This window comes from Sapajus apella, unplaced genomic scaffold, assembly GCF_009761245.1.
Source record: "Sapajus apella isolate SASKATOON/1434 unplaced genomic scaffold, GSC_monkey_1.0 scaffold22, whole genome shotgun sequence".
NCBI classification, from domain to species: domain Eukaryota; kingdom Metazoa; phylum Chordata; class Mammalia; order Primates; family Cebidae; genus Sapajus; species Sapajus apella.
The window spans coordinates 7943056-7965549 of record NW_022436962.1 but is presented as its reverse complement, the minus strand read 5'-3'; the positions used below and the strand labels follow the sequence as shown (position 1 = coordinate 7965549).

The 22494-nt window shown below is 42.5% G+C and overlaps 1 protein-coding gene and 1 pseudogene across 1 annotated transcript; both read right to left on the bottom strand.

Moving 5' to 3' along the window:
* Positions 1–943: 943 nt before the first annotated feature.
* LOC116558756 lies at positions 944–1320 on the bottom strand (annotated as a pseudogene).
* A 272-nt stretch (positions 1321–1592) lies between these two features.
* LOC116559071 (10 kDa heat shock protein, mitochondrial-like) lies at positions 1593–20869 on the bottom strand. Its single transcript, XM_032289495.1, has 4 exons — positions 20791–20869; positions 18747–18873; positions 5551–5611; positions 1593–2218 (listed from the first exon to the last, which is right to left on the bottom strand). The coding sequence occupies exons 1-4, from the start codon at positions 20867–20869 to the stop codon at positions 1874–1876; spliced, it is 612 nt and encodes a 203-aa protein (XP_032145386.1). The 3' UTR covers positions 1593–1873.
* Between the last annotated feature and the right edge of the window lie 1625 nt (positions 20870–22494).

The following is a 22494-nucleotide window of genomic DNA, read 5'->3' as shown; positions in this document are numbered from 1 at the left end:
TGTGGTCCTAGCCTATGGGCTCAGTTACCTGGGAAGCTGAGCAAGCAGGAGGGTTGCCTGAGCACAGAAATTCAAACCTGCAGTGAGCTATGGTTATACCACTGCACTCCAGCCTGAGTGATAGTCTCAAAAAATAAAGTCAGATGGAATTGTGCTTTAATATTAAATACACGGATCATTGAGACTGTCTCAAAAGAGAAAATAAATGTTATAACACCAGAAACAAATTTTTACTCTGGATAAAAAAAGCATTTGGAGGCCGGGTGCAGTGGCTCACGCCTGTAATCCCAGCACTTTGGGAGGCCGAAGCGGGTGGATCACGAGGTCTAGAGATGGAGACCATCCTGGTCAACATGGTGAAACCCCGTCTCTACTAAAAAAAAAAAATATGCAAAAATTAGCTGGGCGTGATGGCGTGAGCCTGTAGTTCCAGCTACTTGGGAGGCTGAGGCAGGAGAATTGCTTGAGCTCAGGAGGTGGAGGTTGCGGTGAGCCGAGATCAAGCCATTGCACTCCAGCCTGGGTAACGAGCAGAACTCTCTCTCTCAAAAAAAAAAAAGCATTTGGGTTATGGCAGCCCTATTAATGGATTAAAGAATAATAGCACTCTGAATAGAAATACTTTCATCTTCCCCGTTAATGAAGAAAAGTTATTAAAGGTTTATTTCTGAACTGGAAGGAAAGAAACTAACATTGAGTTGCAGTTAAACAATATTTAGTATAAAATGAGTTGACATCCGGGTTATTTTATTTCTATCCTGGGGTTAATTGAAGCATATCTGCCATTCACCAGTAATATACATGAAAATACCCACATTTACATTAAGCCAGATTTACTGCTATGCTTATCCTGGTATTTTTTTTTTTTTTTTAAGTGAAAGGTCTCAAATTTTTACTACTGAACCCCGGAAATCAAAAAACCCCTTTTTTTTTTTTTTTTTTGACATGAATAATGGAAGCACCGTGGGTTGTACTAACTAACGCCTTCATAACAGTTACAGAGAGGAGACTGTTCAAACTTCTCCAGATAGCGGTGACATTTTTCAGCTTGATTTGGTAACACGATTGTGACCTTCAGACAGCATAAATATGTGTGCCATCGCGTGTGTAATTTCTTACAGACCAAGCTTGGTTCTTCTCCAGTGTCTCCTTTTGGAGTTGTACCTGATTTTATTACCAGTTTCCATCCGAATCCACTGGGGAATGGGACGATTTTGCTTTTGTTTCTTGGCCAGGAACCGCTTAATCCTGAAAGTCTTGTGAGAAGACATGGGAAGAAACAGAGTAAAGCACACACCACGATGGTGGAGAAAGGAAGAGAGGAGTATCCTGATATTTTGTAGAAACTGTGTTGTTTTTCTTTTCTACTTCAGTAGAAAGTTAAAAGCAAATATTTAATTGCTGACCTCAGAATTTTTTTTTTTTTTTAATTTTTTTGGAGACAGGGTCTTGCTTTGTCCTCTAGGCTGTAGTGCAGTGGTGCGATCTTGGCTCACTGCAGCCTCAACAGCCTCAACCTCCCAGGTTCAAGCGATTTTCCCACCTCAGCCTTTTGAGTAGCTGGGACTACAGATGCACACCACCACACTCGGCTAATTTTTCTGTTTTTTGTAGAGATGGGGTTTTGCCATGTTGCCCAGGCTGGGACCTCAGAAATTTTGATAGTTACTCAGATTTGGGAATTTGGTGTTCTCTGTCATATTCTCATTTGGAGAGTTCATTTGGACTCTATTCTCTGTACCTTTTTTTTTTTTTTTGTCAGTTATCATCAGTTTATTATAAAAGATATGGAAATTATTTACATGATGAAAGATTTCAGAACTTCAGTGGAATGGGCAGCTTCACGTTGATGCCATTTCAATAGTGACTTATTTCAGTCTACGTACTTTCCAAGAATGTCACCATCTCTAAATAGGAAGTAATCCTTGTCATCTAGAACTACTTTGGTGCCTCCATCTTCTGGGAAAAGAACTTTATCTCCAACTTTCACGCTAACTGGTTGAATCTCTCCATCCTTTCCTTTAGAACCTGATCCAACAGCGACTACTGTTGCTTGCAAAATTTTTCCTTGAGATTTTTCTGGAAACATAATGCCCCCTCTGGTTACAGTTTCAGCAGCGCTCCTTTCAGTCAATACTCGGTCAAAGAGTGGGAGAAACTTTCTAAACGCCTGTCCTGCCACGACTCCCTCCGCCTCAGACTCTACTCTGCCCTGGCGCTATTCTCTGTACTTTTTTAAAATAAAAATGGGAAATCTTCACTTTTTCTCATAACAATGCATGTTATTTATAAAAGGGTATAATACAGAGATATACAAAGACATTTTTGGCACATTAAAAAATAATGCTTCCCAGGAATTGCCTTTCTGAGCTGACAGACTTAAATTCTTTTTATCTTTAAAAAGAGGTTTTGAGAGTTATTTAATTATATATATGTTGGCTATTTGAAATCTTTCCTTATGAACTTAGTTGAGTGTTTTGGGATCAACACAAAACACCAATTTTTTCCTTCCTGGATGTGCTCCAGCGAGACTTAAGTCTGTGTTGGTCAGCTGTGACTTTAAAATACAAAGGCATCGTGATACCAAGATCTGTAACTAGCAGTATGGTAAAGAGGATACATCAATCTCTTTTAACCCTGCTGACTTTGAGGATCATCAAGCAGGACCTATGATGCTTTAAACCAATATGTTTCCACGGCAGGTTTGACATCAGAATTTAAAGAGAATGAACTATTCTACACATGGAATGGAGAAGGCGGTTGAGAGCAGGGTTATGTATTACTATGTAAGCAATTTGAGTTACATCAGTGTTTCACCACTGGTAGCCTCCTTAATCTCATCAGGGAAAGACAGGGGAAAGTAGGTTTGTGGAAAGTAGGTGGCTTGACCCAGGGGGAGGATACCCTAGAGATCTAATGAGCCTGAGAGCTGCAAGGCCTGGAAAGCTCAACCACAAGGGAAGCAGCTTCAGAACAATTTTTCGGGTTTGTTCTTTTAATCTTTTACACTTCCCCCTTTATCTCAGTAATGTCCTTTTTCCATTTCCTCTTGCCTTTATTTGCTGAAGATTTTATTTTCACTACTGTTTTATAGTTCCTTACAAAGAAGGATGAAGAACTTAATAGCAAAAGAAGAGGACAATTGCCAGAGATAGAAGAAAGGACCTCACAAAGTTTTTGACTTTCTACCAGAGCTCATTGCACATTTTCCCACTAAAATATTGGGTAAACATTTATATGAAGACTGGATTGGGCAGGGGCAGTGGCTCATGCCTGTAATCCCAGCACTTTGGGAGGCTAACGCGGGAGGATCTCTTGAGCCCAGGAGTTCAAGACCAGTGTGGGCAACATGGCAAAACCATCTTTACAAAAAAAAAAAAAAAAATTAGCTGGGCATGGTGGTGCATGCCTATAGTCCCAGCTACTTGGGAGGCTGAGGTGATAGCTATGACTGAACCACTGCACTGCAGCCTGGGTGACAAAGTGAGACCTTGTCTAAAAAAAGTTGAAAAAAAAAAAAAAAAGATGGGTTAACTTTCAGAAACATCCCAAGGATGTTCAAGGTCAAAGAAAGAGGTGATAGTAAAGCTGAATAATGCTGCTTTGAATTAAACCTTCTTTTTCCTTTTCTTTCTTTCTTTCTTTTTTTTGGGACAGGGTCTCACTGTCACCCAGGCTCTGGAGTGCAGTGGCATGGTCACAGCGCACTGCAACCTCGACTTCCCAGGTACAGACAATCCTCACCTCAGCCTCTCAAGCAGCTGGGACCAAGGCATGCACCACTTTGCCTGCCCAATTTTTGTATTTTATTTCCTTTCTTTTTTTTTTGTAGACACAGGGTCTCACTATGTTGCCCAGGCTGGTCTCAAACTCCCGAACTCAAGCAATTAGCCTACCTTGGCCTCCCAAAGTGCTGGGATTACAGGCGTGAGTCATCACATCTGGCCAAACCTCCTTTTGTTAATGGGGTTCATATATTGGCTCTGAAGGCAAAAACCAGAGGAGTTCCAGGAGTTTTGAAAAAGATTTCCCTGGATATATGTTCTGAAGTGGGTGTTTTTAAAACCGATTTCATCATGAAGGATTCACTCCTCTTTGGATCTCAAATAATCACCTTAAAGAGACCTCTGATCACTCTATCTCCCAACCCTTCCTTTTTCCTCTCCAGTACCTTTTAAAATTATGTTCACTCTGACCTCATCTTGTTAACATTTTACTTGCTTCTCATCTGCTCCCATCCTCACTAGTTTGTAAGCTCCATGAGAGCAGTGATCTTGTTATTTATGAATCCAGAGCCTAGAACTGTGCCTGGTATGTTATAGTCAAGAAATATTTGTTGAATAACAACTTTTTTTTTTTTTTTTTTTGAAGACAGGGTTTCACTCCCATCACCCAGACTGGAATGCAATGGTACGATCTTGGCTCACTGCAACCTCCATCTCCCAGGCTCAAGCGATTCTCCTGCCTTCACCTCCTAAGTAGCTGGGACTACAGGTGGACGCCACTGCACCCAGCAAATTTTTAGCTTTTCGTAGAGATAGGGTTTCACCATGTTACCCAGGCTGGTCTTGAACTCCTGGGCTCATGAGCTGCCTGCCTTGGCCTCCCAAAATGCTGGGATTACATGTGTGAGCCACTGGACTTGACCAAGTTAATAGCTTTCCCAAAGTCACCTCTCTTATCAGCTTTATTGAAGTTCCATCAACACAGCCTTGTCTGACAGAAACAAGTGTGCCCCAATCATAAGATGATGTTGAATCACAGAATTTAAATGTCCTTAGAGAAAAGCCACAGCAAGCTTTAACTAAATTTGTAAAAGTAATTATAAATTTCCATTTGGCTAGGGATACCACATCCATTAATTCGAGTGTCATTAAGAAGACACATTGTTAATTTATGAATTTAATATGTGAGCAAATCAGCTGAGACCCTTCTTTCCCAGAATTAATAGGCTGAATTGGAGTACCAGGGTATTCTTGCCACCACACCAGGGGTTTAAGCTCTTTCTGACAGAAGATTGGCTTTGGGTTTCCAGTGATGTCTGTTGTCTCCACCAGAGAGTTCTCCCCTGGAAATCTAGTGAGGCTCTGTTGTCTCCACCAGATGGCGTTATCTTCCATCTGGGAGTGCCTGATGGACGCCTGTTACACAGATCTGGTGGCTTTTGCTCCCCTGGAGGTGGGTCCCTCAATGTGTAAACAAGCTGGAAAACTGCCCTGCCCTGCCCATTCCAGGCCTGTCTGGCCCAGTGTGACTCCACCTTTCTGTGGTAACTACCCAGAAGTAGGGGCTGTTTCTTACGGGAGAACCAACATTTGTTTTTGAACACAAACAAAGGAACTGATTTCTTTTTGATCAGCTCAGAGAGAGTAAAACGAGCATGGTGATTTAGGAGATTGGAGGTGAGATCTAAGAGACTGGTGTTTGAGGTTTGCTGGGTTTTGTGTGTCAGGGTTTTTCCACTTCGTCTCTCTCTTTAGTTGCCCAGCGTTCAGTTTTCTGTTGCATTCCTGTGCATCAGGGCAGGTGTTCTCAATGCGAGGGGGATACCGTATTGCTTCGGGCATAGAGAATCACTGTGTTTGATGACAGAGTGGTACATGTGACTGGCCTGAAAGGAGGCAAAAAAGCCAAGAACTATTGGGCTGGGGGTTCATGCTAGTGTTGCTGGCTTCCCTCTTGGAGCTAACAGCCAAGGCCAGGTAGATGACTGAGACTCCTGTTTGGTAGGTTGATATTAGCTCCATATGAACTGAAATCAACAAACCTGGATGAGGGGCTGTCCTTAAGCTACTTCCAGGTGTACAGAATGGAAGGCATATAGCATCTGCATATAACTTCCCTGTGCCTGCAGTGACTGAGGCAACTTTCAAACTGTATTATTGTGATGCTTTTTCTTTCTCTTGTTTCTGCTTGATTTGACTGAGTAGACGGGGCAGGGGTTTCTTTTTGCGTCACTAAGAATTTACATACGAGGTTTTTTGTTTTTGTTTTTACCATGTCTAGAAATATCTAAAATGTTTTGTCACATTCCTAGACATCTACCTCTGAATGCATTCTCTTTCCCAGGAAAATTTGCTGCTGAAAGTCACAGCTCAACTGGCCTGGGGTGTAACCCAGTATTCCCTGAGAGAAGGTGCTTTTTTTTTAAGATGAGTTTTGCTCTTGTTGCCCAGGCTGGAGTGCAATGGCGTGGTCTCAGCTCACTGCAACCTCCTGGGTTCAAGTGATTCTCTTGCCTCAGCCTCCTGAGTAGCTGGGATTATAGATGCCCACCACCATGCTCAGCTAATTTTTGTATTTTTTTTTAGTAGAGACGGTGTTTCACCAGGCTGGTCTTAAACTCCGGACTTCAGGTGATCTGTCTACCTTGGCCTCCCAACGTGCTGGGATTACAGGCGTGAGCCGCTGCACCCAGCCGGGAAGGTACTTTTTTAGAGGAATATTGAAATACAGAAGAAGGGTCTTGCTGGGAAGTCTAAAGATGGAAGCAGGTGCATGTTCTTGAAATTAATTTCCCAGGTTGTTTCAAAGGATGACAAGTTATGCTGAGCCCATGTCCCTTCTTATCCCACTCAGCATAGAGCCCTCTGGGTTCTTTGGGAATATTTGTCTCCCTTGATCAGGTTTCATCTCCCCTCTAAAGTCTTCCCTGATGATGACTCCAGCTCTGTCATCTGCAGAATTCTTCATCTTGTTTTCAGTATTACGGTACCTTCTACGCCTTTTTTAGAAGGAATTTTTCTTAGAGACAGGGTCTTGCTCAGTTGCCTAGGCTGGAGTATAGTGGAACAGTTAAAGCTCACTGCAGCCTCAAACTCCTGGGCTTAAACAGTCCTCCACTGCAGCCTCCCAAGTAGCTAGGACCACAAGCCTACACCCCAATGCCTGGCTAATTTTATATTTTTTGTGTAGAGATGAGGTCTCATTATATTGCCCAGGCTGGTCTCAAACTCCTAGCCTCAAGAGATCCTACCGCCTGGGCCTCCCAAATTGTCGAGATTACAGGTGTGAGCCACCTCACTTGGCCCCTGTATGCTTTTTTATCACTGTTCACGTCACATTGAATTTTAATTGTGGTTTGCTCTTTCCTTTCTTCCTCTGTGGTGGAAGGGTCTGCACAGTGACCAGAGTATTTAGACACAAAATACACTTTTCTTTAACTCAAGTGACAATTTCCATAGCCTCTTTTTTCCACTAGACAGGCTCCTTCCTGACATAGCAATTACGTAATTTATGAATTCAGTTCAAAGAAGCAATTTTACGTGTGAAAAGGTCTATGTTCAATGTTTACATTATTTTTTTATCTGTAGTATTTGAGCTTTATTTTTTTTTTTGAAAAGCGAGTATTATTAGTGACGACTTTAAACCCAAGGTTTTAAATCAGTTGATGCAAGGTCTTCATGACTGATCTTTCAAGTGGTAGCCTGAGGGTCACTGAACTGTGCTCAGTGTGATGAAAGGCACTTCATTATGCAGGATAGCATTCATATTCAGTTTTCCAAGATGGTCCAGAGCATTGTTTTTTAACCTCTTTTGTTTTTCCCCGGGCGCGGTGGCTCCTGCTTGTAATCTCAGCACTCTGGGAGGCTGAGGTGGGCGGATCACAAGGTCAAGAGATCGAGACCATCCTGGGCAACATGGTGAAACCCCATCTTTACTAAAAATACAAAAATCAGCCGGGTGTGGTAGTGCGCGCCTGTAGTCCCAGCTACTCAGAAGGCTGAGGCAGGAGAATCGTTTGAACCTGGGAGGCAGAGGTTGCAGTGAGCCGAGATCACGTCACTGCACTCCAGCCTGGTGACATAAAATAAACAAAACAACCCAAAAACTTTTGTTTCTAAAACTGACAAAATTGTATATATTTACTGTCTATAACACGATGTTTTGAAATATGTATACATTGTGGAACAGTAAGTCAAGCTAATTAACTACATATTACCTCACATACTTAACATTTTTTTTGTGGTGAGAACACTTAAAATCTATTCTCAGTGATTTTCTTTTTCTTTCTTTATTTTTTGAGACAAGCTGGAGCGCAGTGGCACAATTTTGGCTCACCTCTGCCTCCGGGCTCAAGTGGCTCTCGTGCCTCAGCCTCTCAAGTAGCTGGAACTACAGGCACCTGCCACCACCACCAGCTAATTTTTTTGTATCTTAATAGAGATGGGTTTCACCATGTTGCCCAGGGTGGTGCTCAGTTGCCTCGGCTGGAGTGGAGTGAGTTGCCTAGGCTTGTACTTCTGAGCTCAGGCGATCCGCCGGCCTCAGCCTCCCAAAGTGCTGGGATTACAGGCGTGAGCTACCATGCGGGGCATTTTTTTTTTTTTTTTTTGAGACAAAGTCTTGCAGCCTGTCAGTTACCAGGCTGGAGTGCAGTGGGGTGATCATGGCTTTCTTCAGCCTTAACCTCCTGGGTTGAGGCAATCCTCCTTCCTCAGTTTCCCGAGTAGCCGGGACCATAGGCTCGCACCACCACCACAGGCTAATTTTTAAATTGACTGTACAGACAAGGTCTCCCTATGTTGCCCAGGCTGGTCTTGAAGTCCTAGGCTCAAGTGATCCTCCTGCCTCGGCCTCCCAAAGTGTTGGGATTACAGGTGTGAGTCACCTCACCCGGCCAATTCTCGAGAATAGAATACATTGTTATTAACTACTGTCACCATGTTGTGCAATAGATCTCTTGAACTTACTCCTCCTAACTGAAATTTTGTATCCTTTGAGCAGCATCTGTCCAACCTACTCCTCATATTTTATTAGCTTATTGAGGTATAATTTACATACAGTAAGTTTCACTCATTTTAAGTGTGAATTCAGTGAGTTTTCATAAACACATGTAGTCATATAAACACCACCACAGTCAAATATGGATCATTTCCATCACCCAGAAAGTTCCTCATGTTCTTTTGTACTCCATCCCCTTCGCAACCTGCGGCTTTTGGCAGCCATTGATCTGCTTTTCTTTCCTTTCTTTCTCGTTTTATTTTGAGAGACAGGGTCTCACTGTCACCCAGGCTAGAATATAGAGGGGTGATCAGGGCTTAATGCGGCCTTATCTCCTGGGCTCATGTGATCCTCCACCTCAGTCTCCTGAGTAGCTGGGACTACAGAGGTGTGCCACCACACCCAGCTGTTTGTTTTTTTTTAATTTTTAGTAGAGACCAGGTTTTGCCATGTTGCCCAGGCTGGTCTTGAACGTCTGGGCTCAAGAGATCTGCCTTTTTGGCTTCCCAGTGTGCTGGGATTACAGGTGTGAGCCACCACACTTGGCCTTTGATGCTTTTCAACACTATTTTAGCTTTTCTAGAATTTCGTAAAAATGGTATCATATGTACAGTATGGACCCTTCTGTGCTGGGCTTCTTTAGTGTCATGGTTTTGAGATTCATCTGTGCTATTGAGTGTATCAGTAGTCCATTCCTTCTGTTGAGTATATCAGTTGTCCATTCCTTTTCATGGCTGAGTAATATTCCATTGTAGAATTATACACTGTGTTCATTCACTAGATAATAAATAGTTTGTTTACAATTTGTGTCTATTATGAATAAAGCTTCTATGAACCGTTGAGTACAAGTGTTTGTGTGGACATATGTTTTCACTGCTTTTTGATAAATCTAGGAGTGAGATTGCTGGATCATATGGTAAGTATATATTTAACAATATAAGAAACTCCCAGTTTTTCAAAGTGGCTATGCTCCTTGGCAGCAGCGTATGAGCCCAAATTTCTCCACATCCTTGCCAACACTTGACGTTGTAAGTCTTTTTAAGTTTAGCTATTCTAGTGGCATCTTATTTTGGTGTAAATTTGCATTTCCTTGGTGTTTAATGATACGGAGCATCTTTCCATATGTTTATTTGCATTGACAAATACCTTCTTCAGTGAAGTATCTGTTCAAATCTTTTGTCCTTTTTTGAAGCCAAATTGTTAGTATTTGTATGGGTTTGTGTATGTGTGTGGCAGATTAAAAACATATTCTAGATCTCAGTCATTTATATATTTTTTGCAGGTATTTTCTCCCAGTCTGTGGCTTGCCTTTTCATTTTTTAAATAATGTAACTTGGAGAGCAGATTTTTAAAAAATTTTGTGGAAGTTCAGTTTATCAATTTTTTTCTTCTGTGGTCCATGCTTTTCCAAAGGTCTTAGAAAATTTTCCCTAATAAGGCCACAAATATTTTTGCTTATGTTTACTTCTAGAAGTTTTGTAGTTTTAGCTCTGACATTTAAGTCTGTCATTCACTCCGAATTAAACTTTGTATGTGTTATGAAGGCAAGGGTTAAGCTTCATATTTTTGCACATGGATATTCAATTGTTGAAAAGACTATCCTTCCTCCATTGAGTAACTTTGGTATATTTATCAACTTTTAATCGACTGTATAGATGATCTATTTCTGGACCCACTATTCTGTTTCATTGGTCTGTGTCTCTGTGCTTACATAAATACCACACTGCCTTGACTACTGTAACGTTATAGTAAGTCTTGAAATTACTTTGTTCTTTTTCAAAATGGTTTTGGTTACTCCTGGCCCTTTGTATTTTCTTTTTTTGAAACCAAATCTTTATTGTCTAAAAATATATATTTTAAAAACCCCCTTCAAAAGATGCTATTCATTCATTTCCCCATTCCTCTTCCTCCACACCTCTGATATAAAGGACATTATTCCACCTTATTAAAACTTCACCTGGATGTCCAGACAATGCCTCATTTATGAATTCTGTATCTGCAGGCTGCATGTTCATATAGCCATGTACAGATACCAAGTAGCCCTTGTACTCCATTCTCCCCACTTAAGCTTCACCATCACTGGCTCTCCTGTTAATCCACTGAGGAAGCATTTGAGATTGAGGGGTAACCTCATCATAACTAAAGGGAATGTTGCAGGCTACTTGCCACCGACCTAGCTGCGGCTCTCCTGTCCCTCCTCACTCAGCAGGTGCTGCAGGTCCTGAACCACTGAACTTCAAGAGCAATAGCTGCCAAATAAAAGTGTCACCCTTTGTATTTCTATTTGAATTTCAGAACTAGCTTATTAATTCTTACCAAAAAAATCCAGGGAGTGGGGCTGGTGGGGCGCTGAATGGGATTGCACTGACTCTATGGATTGATTTAGGAAGAGTTGACATCTTAACAATATTGATTCCTTTGATCCCAAAACACACCATATCTCTCCATTTATTTGAGTCTTTTTAAATTTCTCTCAAATGTTTTGTAGTATTCAATATATTGATTTTTTTTTTTTTTGAGACAAAGTTTTGCTCTTGTTGCCCAGGCTGGAGGGCAATGGTGCAATCTTGGCTCACCACAACCTCTACCTCCTGGGTTCAAGCGATTCTCCTGCCTCAGCCTCCCGAGTAGCTGGGATTACAGGCATGCACCCCCACGCCTGGCTAATTTTGTATTTTCAGTAGAGACAGGATTGCTCCATGTTAGTCAGGCTGGGCTAGAACTCCCGACCTCAGGTGATCCGCCCGCCTTGGCCTCCCAAAGTTCTGAGATTACAGGTGTGAGCTGCCACTCTCGGCCTAATATATTGATCTTTTTTACATTAGCCCTAAATATTTCCTTTGTGAGATACTATTGTAAATTGTCCCTTTTTCATTTTAATTTCCACTTCTTTGCTAGTAATATAGAAATACAATTTATTTTTGTATATTGACCCTGTATCCTGTGACCTTAGAATATATTACATAGATGATTGCATCTTAGAATAAAACTAGTTTTGCTTCCTTCTTTCTCATCTGTATGCCTTTTATTTATGTTTTTCTTGCTTTATTGCACTGGCTGGGTTACCAAGTACAAAGTGAAATAGAAGTGGTCAGAGCAGGCATCCTCGCCTCGTCTTCAGGATCGGTGGTGTCTTCTTTTTCATTCCCGATCTTGGTAATTTATATCTTGTCTTCTTTCTCTCTCTTTCTCTTTTTTGCTTATCAGCCTGGTTAGAGGTTTATTAATTTTACTGTTCTTTTCAAAGAACCAGTTTTTGTTTTCATTGATGGGTTTCCAGTCGTTTCTTGTTTTGCTTTGTTTTGTCCATTGATTTCTGATTTGTAGTGTATGTTCTTTCTTCTACTTTTTGGGGGGTTAATTCTTTTTCTAATTCTTAAGGTGGCGCTTAGACCACTGATTCAAGACCTTTCTTTTCTTCTAATATAAATATCTAATGCTAAAAAGTTCCCTATAGTCACTATTAGCTGCTTCTCACCTGTGTTTATATGTTGTGTTTTCATTTTCATTCAGTTCAAGTTATTTTTTAATTTCCTGTGTGATTTCTTTGACCTATGGCTATTGGAAGTGTGCCATTTAGGCCAGACACAGTTGCTTACACCTACAATCCCAGAACTTTAGGAGGCTGAGGCGGGAGGATCACTTGAGCCCAGGAACTTGAGACCAGCCTTGGCAAAATATGGAGATCCTGTCTCTAACAACAACAACAACAAAAAGCCAGGCATGGTGGCACAAATTTGTGGTCTTAGCTACTCAGGAGACTGAGGTAGAAGAATTTCTTGAGCCTGGGAGGTCAAGGGTATAGGAAGGTGTGATCACACCACTCCAGCCTAGGTGACAGAATGAGACCATGTGTCTAAAAAAAAAAAAAAAAAGAAATAAAAATATAAAAAGTGTGTCACTTAATTTTTCAATTTAAACATTTGAGATTTCCTAAATATCTTGTTGACTTCTAATTTAATTTTATGGTGCCTAGATAAAATTACTTTCTTTTATTCTAACCCTTTTAAATTTATTGAGATTTGTTTTATGCCCTAGCATATGTCTAACTTATAGAATGTTCCATTATATGTTTGACCGAAAAATACGTATTCTGCTTTTGCTGGTGACATGGTCTCTACATGTTGGTTAGGTCAAGTTGATTGATAATGTTGTTCAAACCCTCTATATACCTACTGATTTTCTAATTGTTTATAAATTGATACTCCAAGAGAGGAGTATCAACATACCAACTATGATTGTTCAACTGAATTGTTTATTTCTGCATTCTCTACTGTCAGTTTTTACTTTCTGTATTTTAGGGCTCTTTACTAGGTGCATTTAGGTCTATTATTGTTTATCTTCCTGATTTTGCTCCTTAGGGACATTTGGAAAAGTCCGGAGACATTTTTGGTTGTTGCAACTGGGGAAATGCTGTTGGCACCTAGTGGCTAGAAGCCAGAGATACTGCTTAGCATTGTGCAATGCCCGGACAGGCCTCGAAGCAAAGAATTATTCAGCTCACAATGCAGGGACTGAGGCTGAGAAACCAAATTTCTTTTAATACTTAAAACATAAAGTTCTGGCAATTTTTAAAGAATAAATGCTTCTCAGTTTTTGGTCTGCCTTTGGTTCATTTTCAGATGCCTGAAATGTTTATTTTTGTCAGTTTTTTCTAGTTTTGTGTTTGCTTTTGAGGATGAGGATTTGCAGATAGCTTTATAACACCACAAAGATGGACGTCTGTCTGTCCTTTAACATTTACTCCTTTGGTGCCTTTATATTTAAAGTAAGTTTCTTGTAGGTAGCATTCAGTTGGATCTTTTTTAAAAAATGCAATCTCACAATGTTTACCTTTTAATTTAATTTTAATTAATATTTAGACCATTTACACTTAATGTAATTATTGATAGAGTTGAGATTAAATCTATTTTGTTTTGTGTTTTGTGTATTTCTCTTTTTCTGCCCTTTTTTGGATTATTTTTTGTGACTCCATTTTATCTTCACTATTGGCTTATTAGCTATACCTCTTTATTTGATTTTAGCAACTGCGTTTAAATATATGGCTTTAACTCATCAAAGTCACAGTATACCTTTAAATAATATTATACAACCTCATGTATATTACCTCACTTATGTGTGTGTGTGTGTGCGCGTGTGTGTGTGTGTCTGTGTATGAGCACCTAACAACAGTATGCTAACATTTCCTCCCTCTTGTCCCTTGTGCTACTGTTGTGGTTACTTTTTTTTATACAAAAGTTATAAACCTACCATATGTTCCTGTTATTTTTGCTTTAAAGAGTTCATCTTCATCATCTTTTAAAGAGATTGAGAGTTAGAAAAAAATCTTTGTTTACCACATGTTTACCATTTCTGCTGCTTTATGTAGATCAAAATTTCTATTAGATATCATTTTCCTTCTGCCTGAAGAGCTTCTTGAACATTTCTTGTCATGTAAGCTTGCTGCTGCTGATTTCTCTCTGCTGGTTTTGTCTGAAAGTCTTTACTTCTTCCTTCACCTTTTGAAAAATATTTTCATTAGCTTTAGAATTCTAGGTTGATGGTTTTTTCTTTCAATACTTAAGAACTGGATGAGATAATAGAGTAACTTTTTTTTTTTTTTTTTTGAGACAGGGTCTTCCTCTGTCACCCAGGCTGGAGTGCATTAGCACCATCCTGGCTTACTATAACCTTGAACTCCTGGGCTCCAGCAATCCTCTGCCTCAGCCTCCCTCCCAAAGTGCTAGGATTATAGGTGTGAGCCAGTGCACTTGGCCAAGTGACTTCTTTAAACTCTTTAAGTCCCTGATTTTGTGCTAGGCTCCCTAAAGTTAAGATGTTAGATGTAGCACCTGTCTTCTCAAGTTAACTGTTTTAGGAACACATTTACCTTTTCCCAGTAACAAAGTCTGATATTGCTGTTGGGCTCATATCAATGTTTCCTGTCTTTTTTTTTTTTTTTTTTTTTTGCCTTGTGGGGTTACACATTGGTCTACCAGCTGCCTTTGACTCTGAGCCTAATATTATTTCCTCACGTTCCTGTGTTTCTCTATGCTCCTTTCCAGTGCACGCATTCTCTTTTACCGACTCAGATATCTAACAGTAAGTTTAAGAGATTAGACCTCTCTGGTTCCTTCCTAGTGCTTTTTCCAGTGCTGTAAAGAGAACCTGGGCATTGGTCCAGATAGATTTGAGCTTGAATTCCAGCTTTCCATTTCCACCAGCTTTATGGCTATAAGTAAATTATTTGAGTCTTAAGAGGCCGTCTGTAGAATTTGAATAATAATGTCTCTCAGAGTCGTTGGGAGGATTAAAGTAGGTAATATATGACAAGTTCTTACACCACATTTGTCACATAATATCGAATACTCACATCGCATGTATTACAGCATATACCCCAATTTACAGATAAGGGACGTGAAGCCTAGTAACCTGCCCAAGTTATATAACTAAGGAGTGGCGGGGAACTAGGAGTGAAACCCAGTCTGGCTCCAGAGCCTATGCCTCTGATTAGAACACTTCACTCCTTTTCTAGGTAAATGTTACTTCCTTCTTTTTGGATTAGATAGAGTTCGACTTTAACAAATGAGTACTCTTGTTTTTTTTTTGTTTTTTTTTTGAGACGGAGTTTCACTGATGTTACCCAGGCTGGAATGCAATGGCACGATCTCGGCTCACCGCAACCTCCGCCTCCTGGGTTCAGGCAATTCTCCTGCCTCAGCCTCCTGAGTAGCTGGGATTACAGGCACGCACCACCATGCCCAGCTAATTTTTTGTATTTTTAGTAGAGACGGGGTTTCACCATGTTGACCAGGATGGTCTCGATCTCTTGACCTCGTGATCCACCCGCCTCGGCCTCCCAAAGTGCTGGGATTACAGGCTTGAGCCACCGCGCCCGGCCAACAAATGAGTACTCTTGACTGGGTGGATGTTGTGGACATGAGGCAGTTAAAGGGTAGCAAAGTAAAGGATATTTCAAGTAGGAAAAATAGCTTTGGAGAAAAAGTGGAAATGCAATGATACAGGAAACACGCTGGGGAAATGACTGATAGGCTGGCAAAGTTGGGTGTGGGCCCTGGGGGATAGAGAAGCATAGTGGGGGATAGAGTTTGTTATGTAGGGTCTAAATGATAGAGTTACTTCAAATGCTGACAAAATTGGTCTGTTTTATTCTACCTAAGTTGACAAACCATTGTGGGAGTGACATGGTCCGATTGGTTCTTTCGGAATAGCTCTTGGATCATTTGGTTGATGGATTGAACTGAGGAGCAACTAGAATAGAGAATCAAGTAGAATGCTCTTGTTCAAATACAGGCATGCAGTAATGAGCTCAACCAAAGGCATGGTTAGAGTGGAAAGGGGGAACCATGGAGGCGTAACAGTTGGCAGGATTCAGGGGATTATTAGATGAAGGAGGAGGAGAAACCACAAAGGGGTCAGCTTTACTAGGCTTGGTGACAAGGAGGAAGGTGATGTTTTCACTGAGATAGGAAATTCTGAAAGGGGAGCACGGTGGGGGAGGGAGATGTAAGAGTTCCGTTTCACATGGATAACTGGCCATTTGGAGCACTTTCTCATTTGTAGGAAGCGGTGAGGTAGACCACCTACGGGAAATTTTGTAGGCCAGTCCTAAGGGAGGAGGGAAAGAAGAGAAGGGCTTAGGTAAAGAGAGGTGGGATTCACAGACCAGAGGCAGGTTCAAAGCAATTTCAGAGGTGAAAATGGCATGGAGTTTTGGGGAGGTCCTGTCAGTAGCTTGGATCAAAACTTTGCTCCCACAAAACCCCTCAACCTCTCTTACCTATCCTTTTTTCCCCAAGTCCTAGTTTGGCCAAGAACTAGCCAATTCTTTACGGAACGATAGAGGCTAGAATTAGGAGCACATGGAGCTGAAGACTAAAGGACCCTTCCTGGATCTTTTGGACTCCTGGGACCTCCTTATGACTGTAGAGGTTGTGGGAAGAGGCCCCGTAATGACTGAGATTGAATCTGCTGCCACCCCTGTGGAATGAGGGCCCACAGCAGATCACGTTTTCTTTAGTTCTAATTTAGTTTAATTTTTTTTTAGAGATGAGGTCTCTGTCACCCTGGCTGGAGTGCAGTGGCACAATCATAGCTCACTGCAGCCTCCAGCTCCTGGGCTTGAGTCATCTTCTAGCCTCAACCTTCCAAGTAGCTGGGACTGCAGCTAATTTAAAAAAATCTTTTGAAGAAATGAGGTTCTATTTTGTTGCCCAGGCTGGTCTCAAACTCCTGGCTTCAAGTGATCCAGCTCCCTTGGCCTCCTAAAATGCTGGGATTACAGGTGTGAGCCCCCACACCCAGCCACATTTTACTTAAGAAAATAAAATAATATGCCACTTCTTACTCCCCATCATATTCAAACTGTTACGTATATTTTGTTTAAAAAGTTGATTTATGCATTTGTTTCCTAGTAGACCATAAAGTAAAAAAGAAGTATATCTTAGGTTATAAAGGTGGACCCAGTGCCCAGCATACAGCTTGGTTTTCTCAATAATTTATTCATTTATGAGTACAGTGAGAGGTCCTGTACCATGTGCCGAATATCCATTTACTCATCAAATATTTACTGAGCACTTACTGTGTGCCAGGGACTGGGCCAAGTGCTGGGAACACAGATTTGAACAAGACTGGCAAGGTCTCTCTCTGCTCTCAAGAAGCTTACACCTTAAATGGTGGACTCAGAAAACAAAAATAAGATACCAAGAAGCTTTCAGGTTGTAGTATATGCTTTAAAGACAATAGAAGAGAGTGATGTGATAGGAAGAAACTTGCAGGGTATCTTTGGATACAGTAGTTGGGGAAGGTACCACTGAGGAGGTGACCTTGACCGTGTGCCTGAGTGGTAGAGAGAGTGGGTCATAAGGTGATCTGGGGGAAGCTGGGATGAAAGAAGGCAGTGGTTAAGCAGAAATAAATAAGTGGGAGAGAACCATGAGATGACAGTGGCTGGGCCAACAGGGGCCAGATCATGGGCAGACTATGGGAAAAAACTTTGGATTTATTCTCTGTGTAATTGTGGGGCATTAGTTGGTGAGAGTGTGGGGTGCTACAGTCACATTTTCTCTTTGCAAAGATCTTCTGGCTATTGTGTAAAAAAAAATGTATTGGGCCAAGTGAGAAGGAAGGGAGGGCAGATGAAGAGGCTGTTTAGTTGGACTATGTAGGACATGGCGGAGGCTTGGACCGGGGGCAGTGGAAATGGAAAGGGGGAGGATTTGGGGTGTATCTGGAAGGAGGTGAAATTGACTGCATGTGGAATGTGAGGAAAGAAATCTAGGGTGACTCCTAAGTAGAATGACCAACCAACCCGGATTGCCTGAGACTGAGGGGTTTCCTGGGACATGGGACTTTCAGGGCTAAAACCAGGACAAGTCCCAGACAAACCAGGGTAGTTGGTCACATTCTTTTAGGTTTTTGGGCCAAGCAATGAGGTGAGTAGCTGGTGCCACATACAGAGGTAGAGAGGACTCAGGGAGAACAGATTTTTCGAACAGAATTCTACTTTGGCTCCGTTAAGTTTGAGATGCTGATTAAACATTCACATGGGTATGGAGTGGGCAAATGTATATACACATCTGAAGCCCAATGGGGAGATTAGATTCAGATAGGAATCTGGGAGCTAGCGATATATGGATGGCATTGAAAACAATGGGGGAGATTACCTAGGGAGAGTATGTACATAAAGCAGAGAAAGGGCTCAGGGTGGAGTTTGGATATGAAACTTCTGAGGGTAAGTCGAGGAGGAGCAGTCATCCAAGGCCTTAAGAAGAAACAGTCAGTGAAATAGCAGGTAACCCAGGAGAACGCGGTGTCAGGGAATCCTAGAGAAAAACAAGCCCCATGAAGGAGAGAGTGGTCAACTATGTCTACTGCTGCTGAAACAAATGGAGAAAGAAAAGTAGATTCAAAGACAGACCCTGCTTCCAAGGAGTTTCAGTGTGATGGGAGGTAGGAAAGTCAATTCCTATACAGCTATGAGTGCTATAGCAGTGACGAGCACAGGACACCAGGAGCCTTACCGAGGGCTCCGTCCTGGGCTGCCTTTGGAAGAATTGGAAAACAGGATCAGGATGGAGAAGAGTTCTCCAGGTCGAGGAAGCCACAGGCACAGGGGCACAGTCAAGGGACTGTAGGGTTTCAGGATGGCTGGGGCACAGGGTGGTGACACAAAAGGAGGCATGAAGTGCAGGGAGGGGGAGAGCCAGGGCTATCACATGCGACAGAGAGGTCACCCAGGATGGGAACTGAAAAGTGTTGGATTTAGCAACCTGGACATAAGGGCCTATTGCGAGAATAGTTTCAGCCATTTCAAGGAGTTATGGTGATATAAGCTAGATGGTGAGTAACTGGGAAGTAAGGAATAAGACATCCCAAGTGAACAGCTCACTCATTTAAGAAGATTGAAGTGAAATGAAGGAGAGTGGCGATGTGTCATCTGGTAACGAGCGTCTAGATAATGGCACCATCCCAGAGTGGGGTTGGGTTATTCGGTTTTTTTTTTTCCTCTTACGGTAGAAATTTTGAGCTTAGTTATAGGCTTGAGGGGAAGAACTAGAAGTGAGGGAGAGCTTGGAAATATAGGGGGGAGGAGATAAGTGATGGAGTAAGCATTCTGGGAAGCTGGTGAGGGATGGGCACTTGTAGGGTTGGGAACATGTAAAGTTTAGCTTTGGATAGGAGGAAAGAGAGACAGATGGGTAGAAATAGAGATAAGATTGTAACAGTGGGCTTAGGAAGACTGAAGGGAAGGTGTTCTTTTCTGATTGCCTTTATTTTCTCTTGGAATAATGATGAGGTCTGCTGCTGAGAGCAGCTGTGGACCCAGCAAGAGATAAATGGAATCAACGTAATTCCTACAGTGGCTTGATATTTTTCTGGGCGGGAGCAGAAAAGTAGACGGATTAATCCAGAGTGGGGTCTTGCAGTGTGGATACAGCTGAGGACAAGTGGACAAGGCAATTAGCAAGGATGAAGTGACAGGCCATGAGTCTGGACTGAATAATGCAGGAAGTAGAATGAGGCTTTGGTTGATAGATCAGGAAGAAATGTACTGAAGGAAGAAGGCAAGGAGCAGGTATAAAGATAAGAAAGGGCTGGGCACAGTGGCTCATACCTGGAATCCCTGCACTTTGGGAGGCTGAGGCAGGTGGGTCATCTGAGGTCAGGAGTTCAAGACCAACCCTGTCAACATGATGAAACCCTGTCTGTACTAAAAAGCAAAAAATTATCCGGGCATGGTGGTGGGTGCCTATAATCATAGCTACACTCGAGGCCTGAGGCAGGAGAATCACTTGAACCTGGGAGGCAAAGGTTGCAGTGAGCCGAGATCGTGCCACTGTACTCCAGCCTGGGCAACAAGAGTGAAACTCCGTCTCAAAAATAAATACATAAATAAAAATTAAAAAAAAAAAAAAGAGAAGACAGGAATGAGGGTATGAGAAGGACCAAAACTGTTGTCAGGAAGTAGGACATTAGAGTTTACACCTTCCAGGCTAGAGCAAATCTTCGTGGTGAGAAAGTCCAAGGTGTGGTCTTGGCTGTGAGTAGCTAATTGGAGTGGAGTGAATAGCCCTGGAGTTGAAGGTATCAGGGTATTGTAAGGTTAGGACATTGGATAGATAGTTCATTCATATTAGTGCTGAGATCACACAGAATGAGAGGAAGATATGGGAGCAAGAAGAAGCTGCTGAACTGGGAGCTGAGGTCCTTGATGAGTGGAGAGGACTGACCTTCACTCCACTCATCAAGTGGAGAGCAGCGTCGTGGGTGACAGAGACAAGAGAAGAAGAAGCTGATTGGCTGAAGGCAGAAACAGTTTTTGCTGAGATGGAGGCATAATTGTGCCTTCTACATTTATTGAACTAAATTGAACCAAAGTGCTATGTTAGTCCCAGGAAATGCCAGAGTCGGCACCAGCTGCCATTTTCTAGAAAAATCCCAGAACAGACATTAAAGTCAGCACTGAAAGAGCATTGTCTACCTAGAAAGAGCTGTCAAGTCAAGATGAGACCCAGAGAAGAGAGGTCAGCAGGTGGACTAGGGGGCCATTACTCTGGGCTCTACCAGGCCCGTATCTTGCCCTGACAATTTCAGTCTTCCTCTCCCCCTCTGGGGAACCGTCAGTGCCGGCTCTCTGCTCCATGACACATCCTGGCAGGAAAAGTCAGCCAGCCATCTTGGGCTGGCATCATTCCCAGGAGAAGCCAGAGCAGAGGCTTTGAGAGATGAAGCTGCAGGAAGCACATTTCAGCGCCCTTCTCCACGGAAGAGCAAGGGCTTATTAGCCAAAACGATCATCTTCCCAGGCCTGTGCTCAGACCAACTTAAAAATCACCTGGGCTGTCTCTCCACCCTTTCAACCAGGAGTACAAGTTGCTTCCTGCTCAGACAGAACCCACCCTAACCTCAGCCCTTCTGGAGCATGGGCACCACTCACACATCGCTTCTGCCTGTGAGCGATGTGAATACACACAGGGCGCACCTCCAGGGCGCTGCCGTCGCTTGTTCTTCAGTCTCCTTTGCAGATTCTTTCTCATTAACTTGACCTCTGAAATTTGGAGTGCCCCAGTTCTCAGCCCTTCGTCTCTGTCTCCTCCCCACCTACACTCATTTCCTTTGTGATCTCAAACAGCCTCAGGGCTGTAATGCCATCTAATCACCGAAAAATACCAATGCGTACCAATGTGTATGTCTTCTCCGTGGTCTTCTATTTGGCTGGCGAAAATGTAATTGCGGTTTTTGCCACTGCTTTTTTTTTGAGATGGAGTTTTGCTCTTGTTGCCCAGGCTGGAGTGCAATGGCACAATCTTGGCTCACTGCAACCTCCACCTCCCGGGTTCAAGCGATTCTCCTGCCTCAACCTCCTGAGTAGCTGGGATTACAGGCATGCGCCAACACGCCTGGCTAATTTTGTATTTTTAGTAGAGGTGGGGTTTGCCCATGTTGGTCAGGCTGGTCTTGAACTCCTGACCTCAGGCGATCCACCCACCTAGGCCTCCCAAAGTGCTGGGATTACAGGTGTGAGCCACTGTGCCGAGCCTTGTCATTGCTTTTAATGGCAAAAACTGCAATTACATTTGCACCAACCTAATAGTCTTATACATCCATGCACCTTGCCGGCATCTCTGCTTGGCTATCTCATAGGCATCTCCAACGTAGCATGCTCAAAACTAAAGGTCTGATCCCCTAACTCCTTGCCACACGTGCTCTACCCACAGTCTACCACCATCTTGGTCAATGGGAAGGAGCTCTGTCCTTCCAGCTGCGCAGGCCACATCCCTTGGAATCATCCTGACTCCTCTTCCTCTAAGCCCAATTACAGTCTATCAGCAAATCCTGTCAGTTCTACCTTCAAAAGGTACCCAGAATCTTACTATTTCTCGCTGCTTCTCCACTTGACATCCTGAACCAAGCCATCATCATGTCTTGCTTGGAGATTATTACAGTAGCCTCCTAACTAGAATTGGCTGCACCCCTATTTCAAACAGCAGCCAGAGTGATCCTCTAAATAACATGACGTCTTGAAGATCATGTCACTTCTGCACTCAAAACCAACCAACCATTTTCGATATCATTTGGAATAAAAGCAAAACGCCTTCCAATGGCTGGGAATGACCTGGCCTCCCTCCACCCTCCATCCTCATCTCCTCCTAGTCCCTCCCTCATTCACCTTACCAGCCTCCTTGTCACTTCTCAAACATTTTAAGGATGCTCCCGCCTCCAGATCTTTGCACTTGCTATTTCCTCTGCCTAGAGCATGCTTCCCTG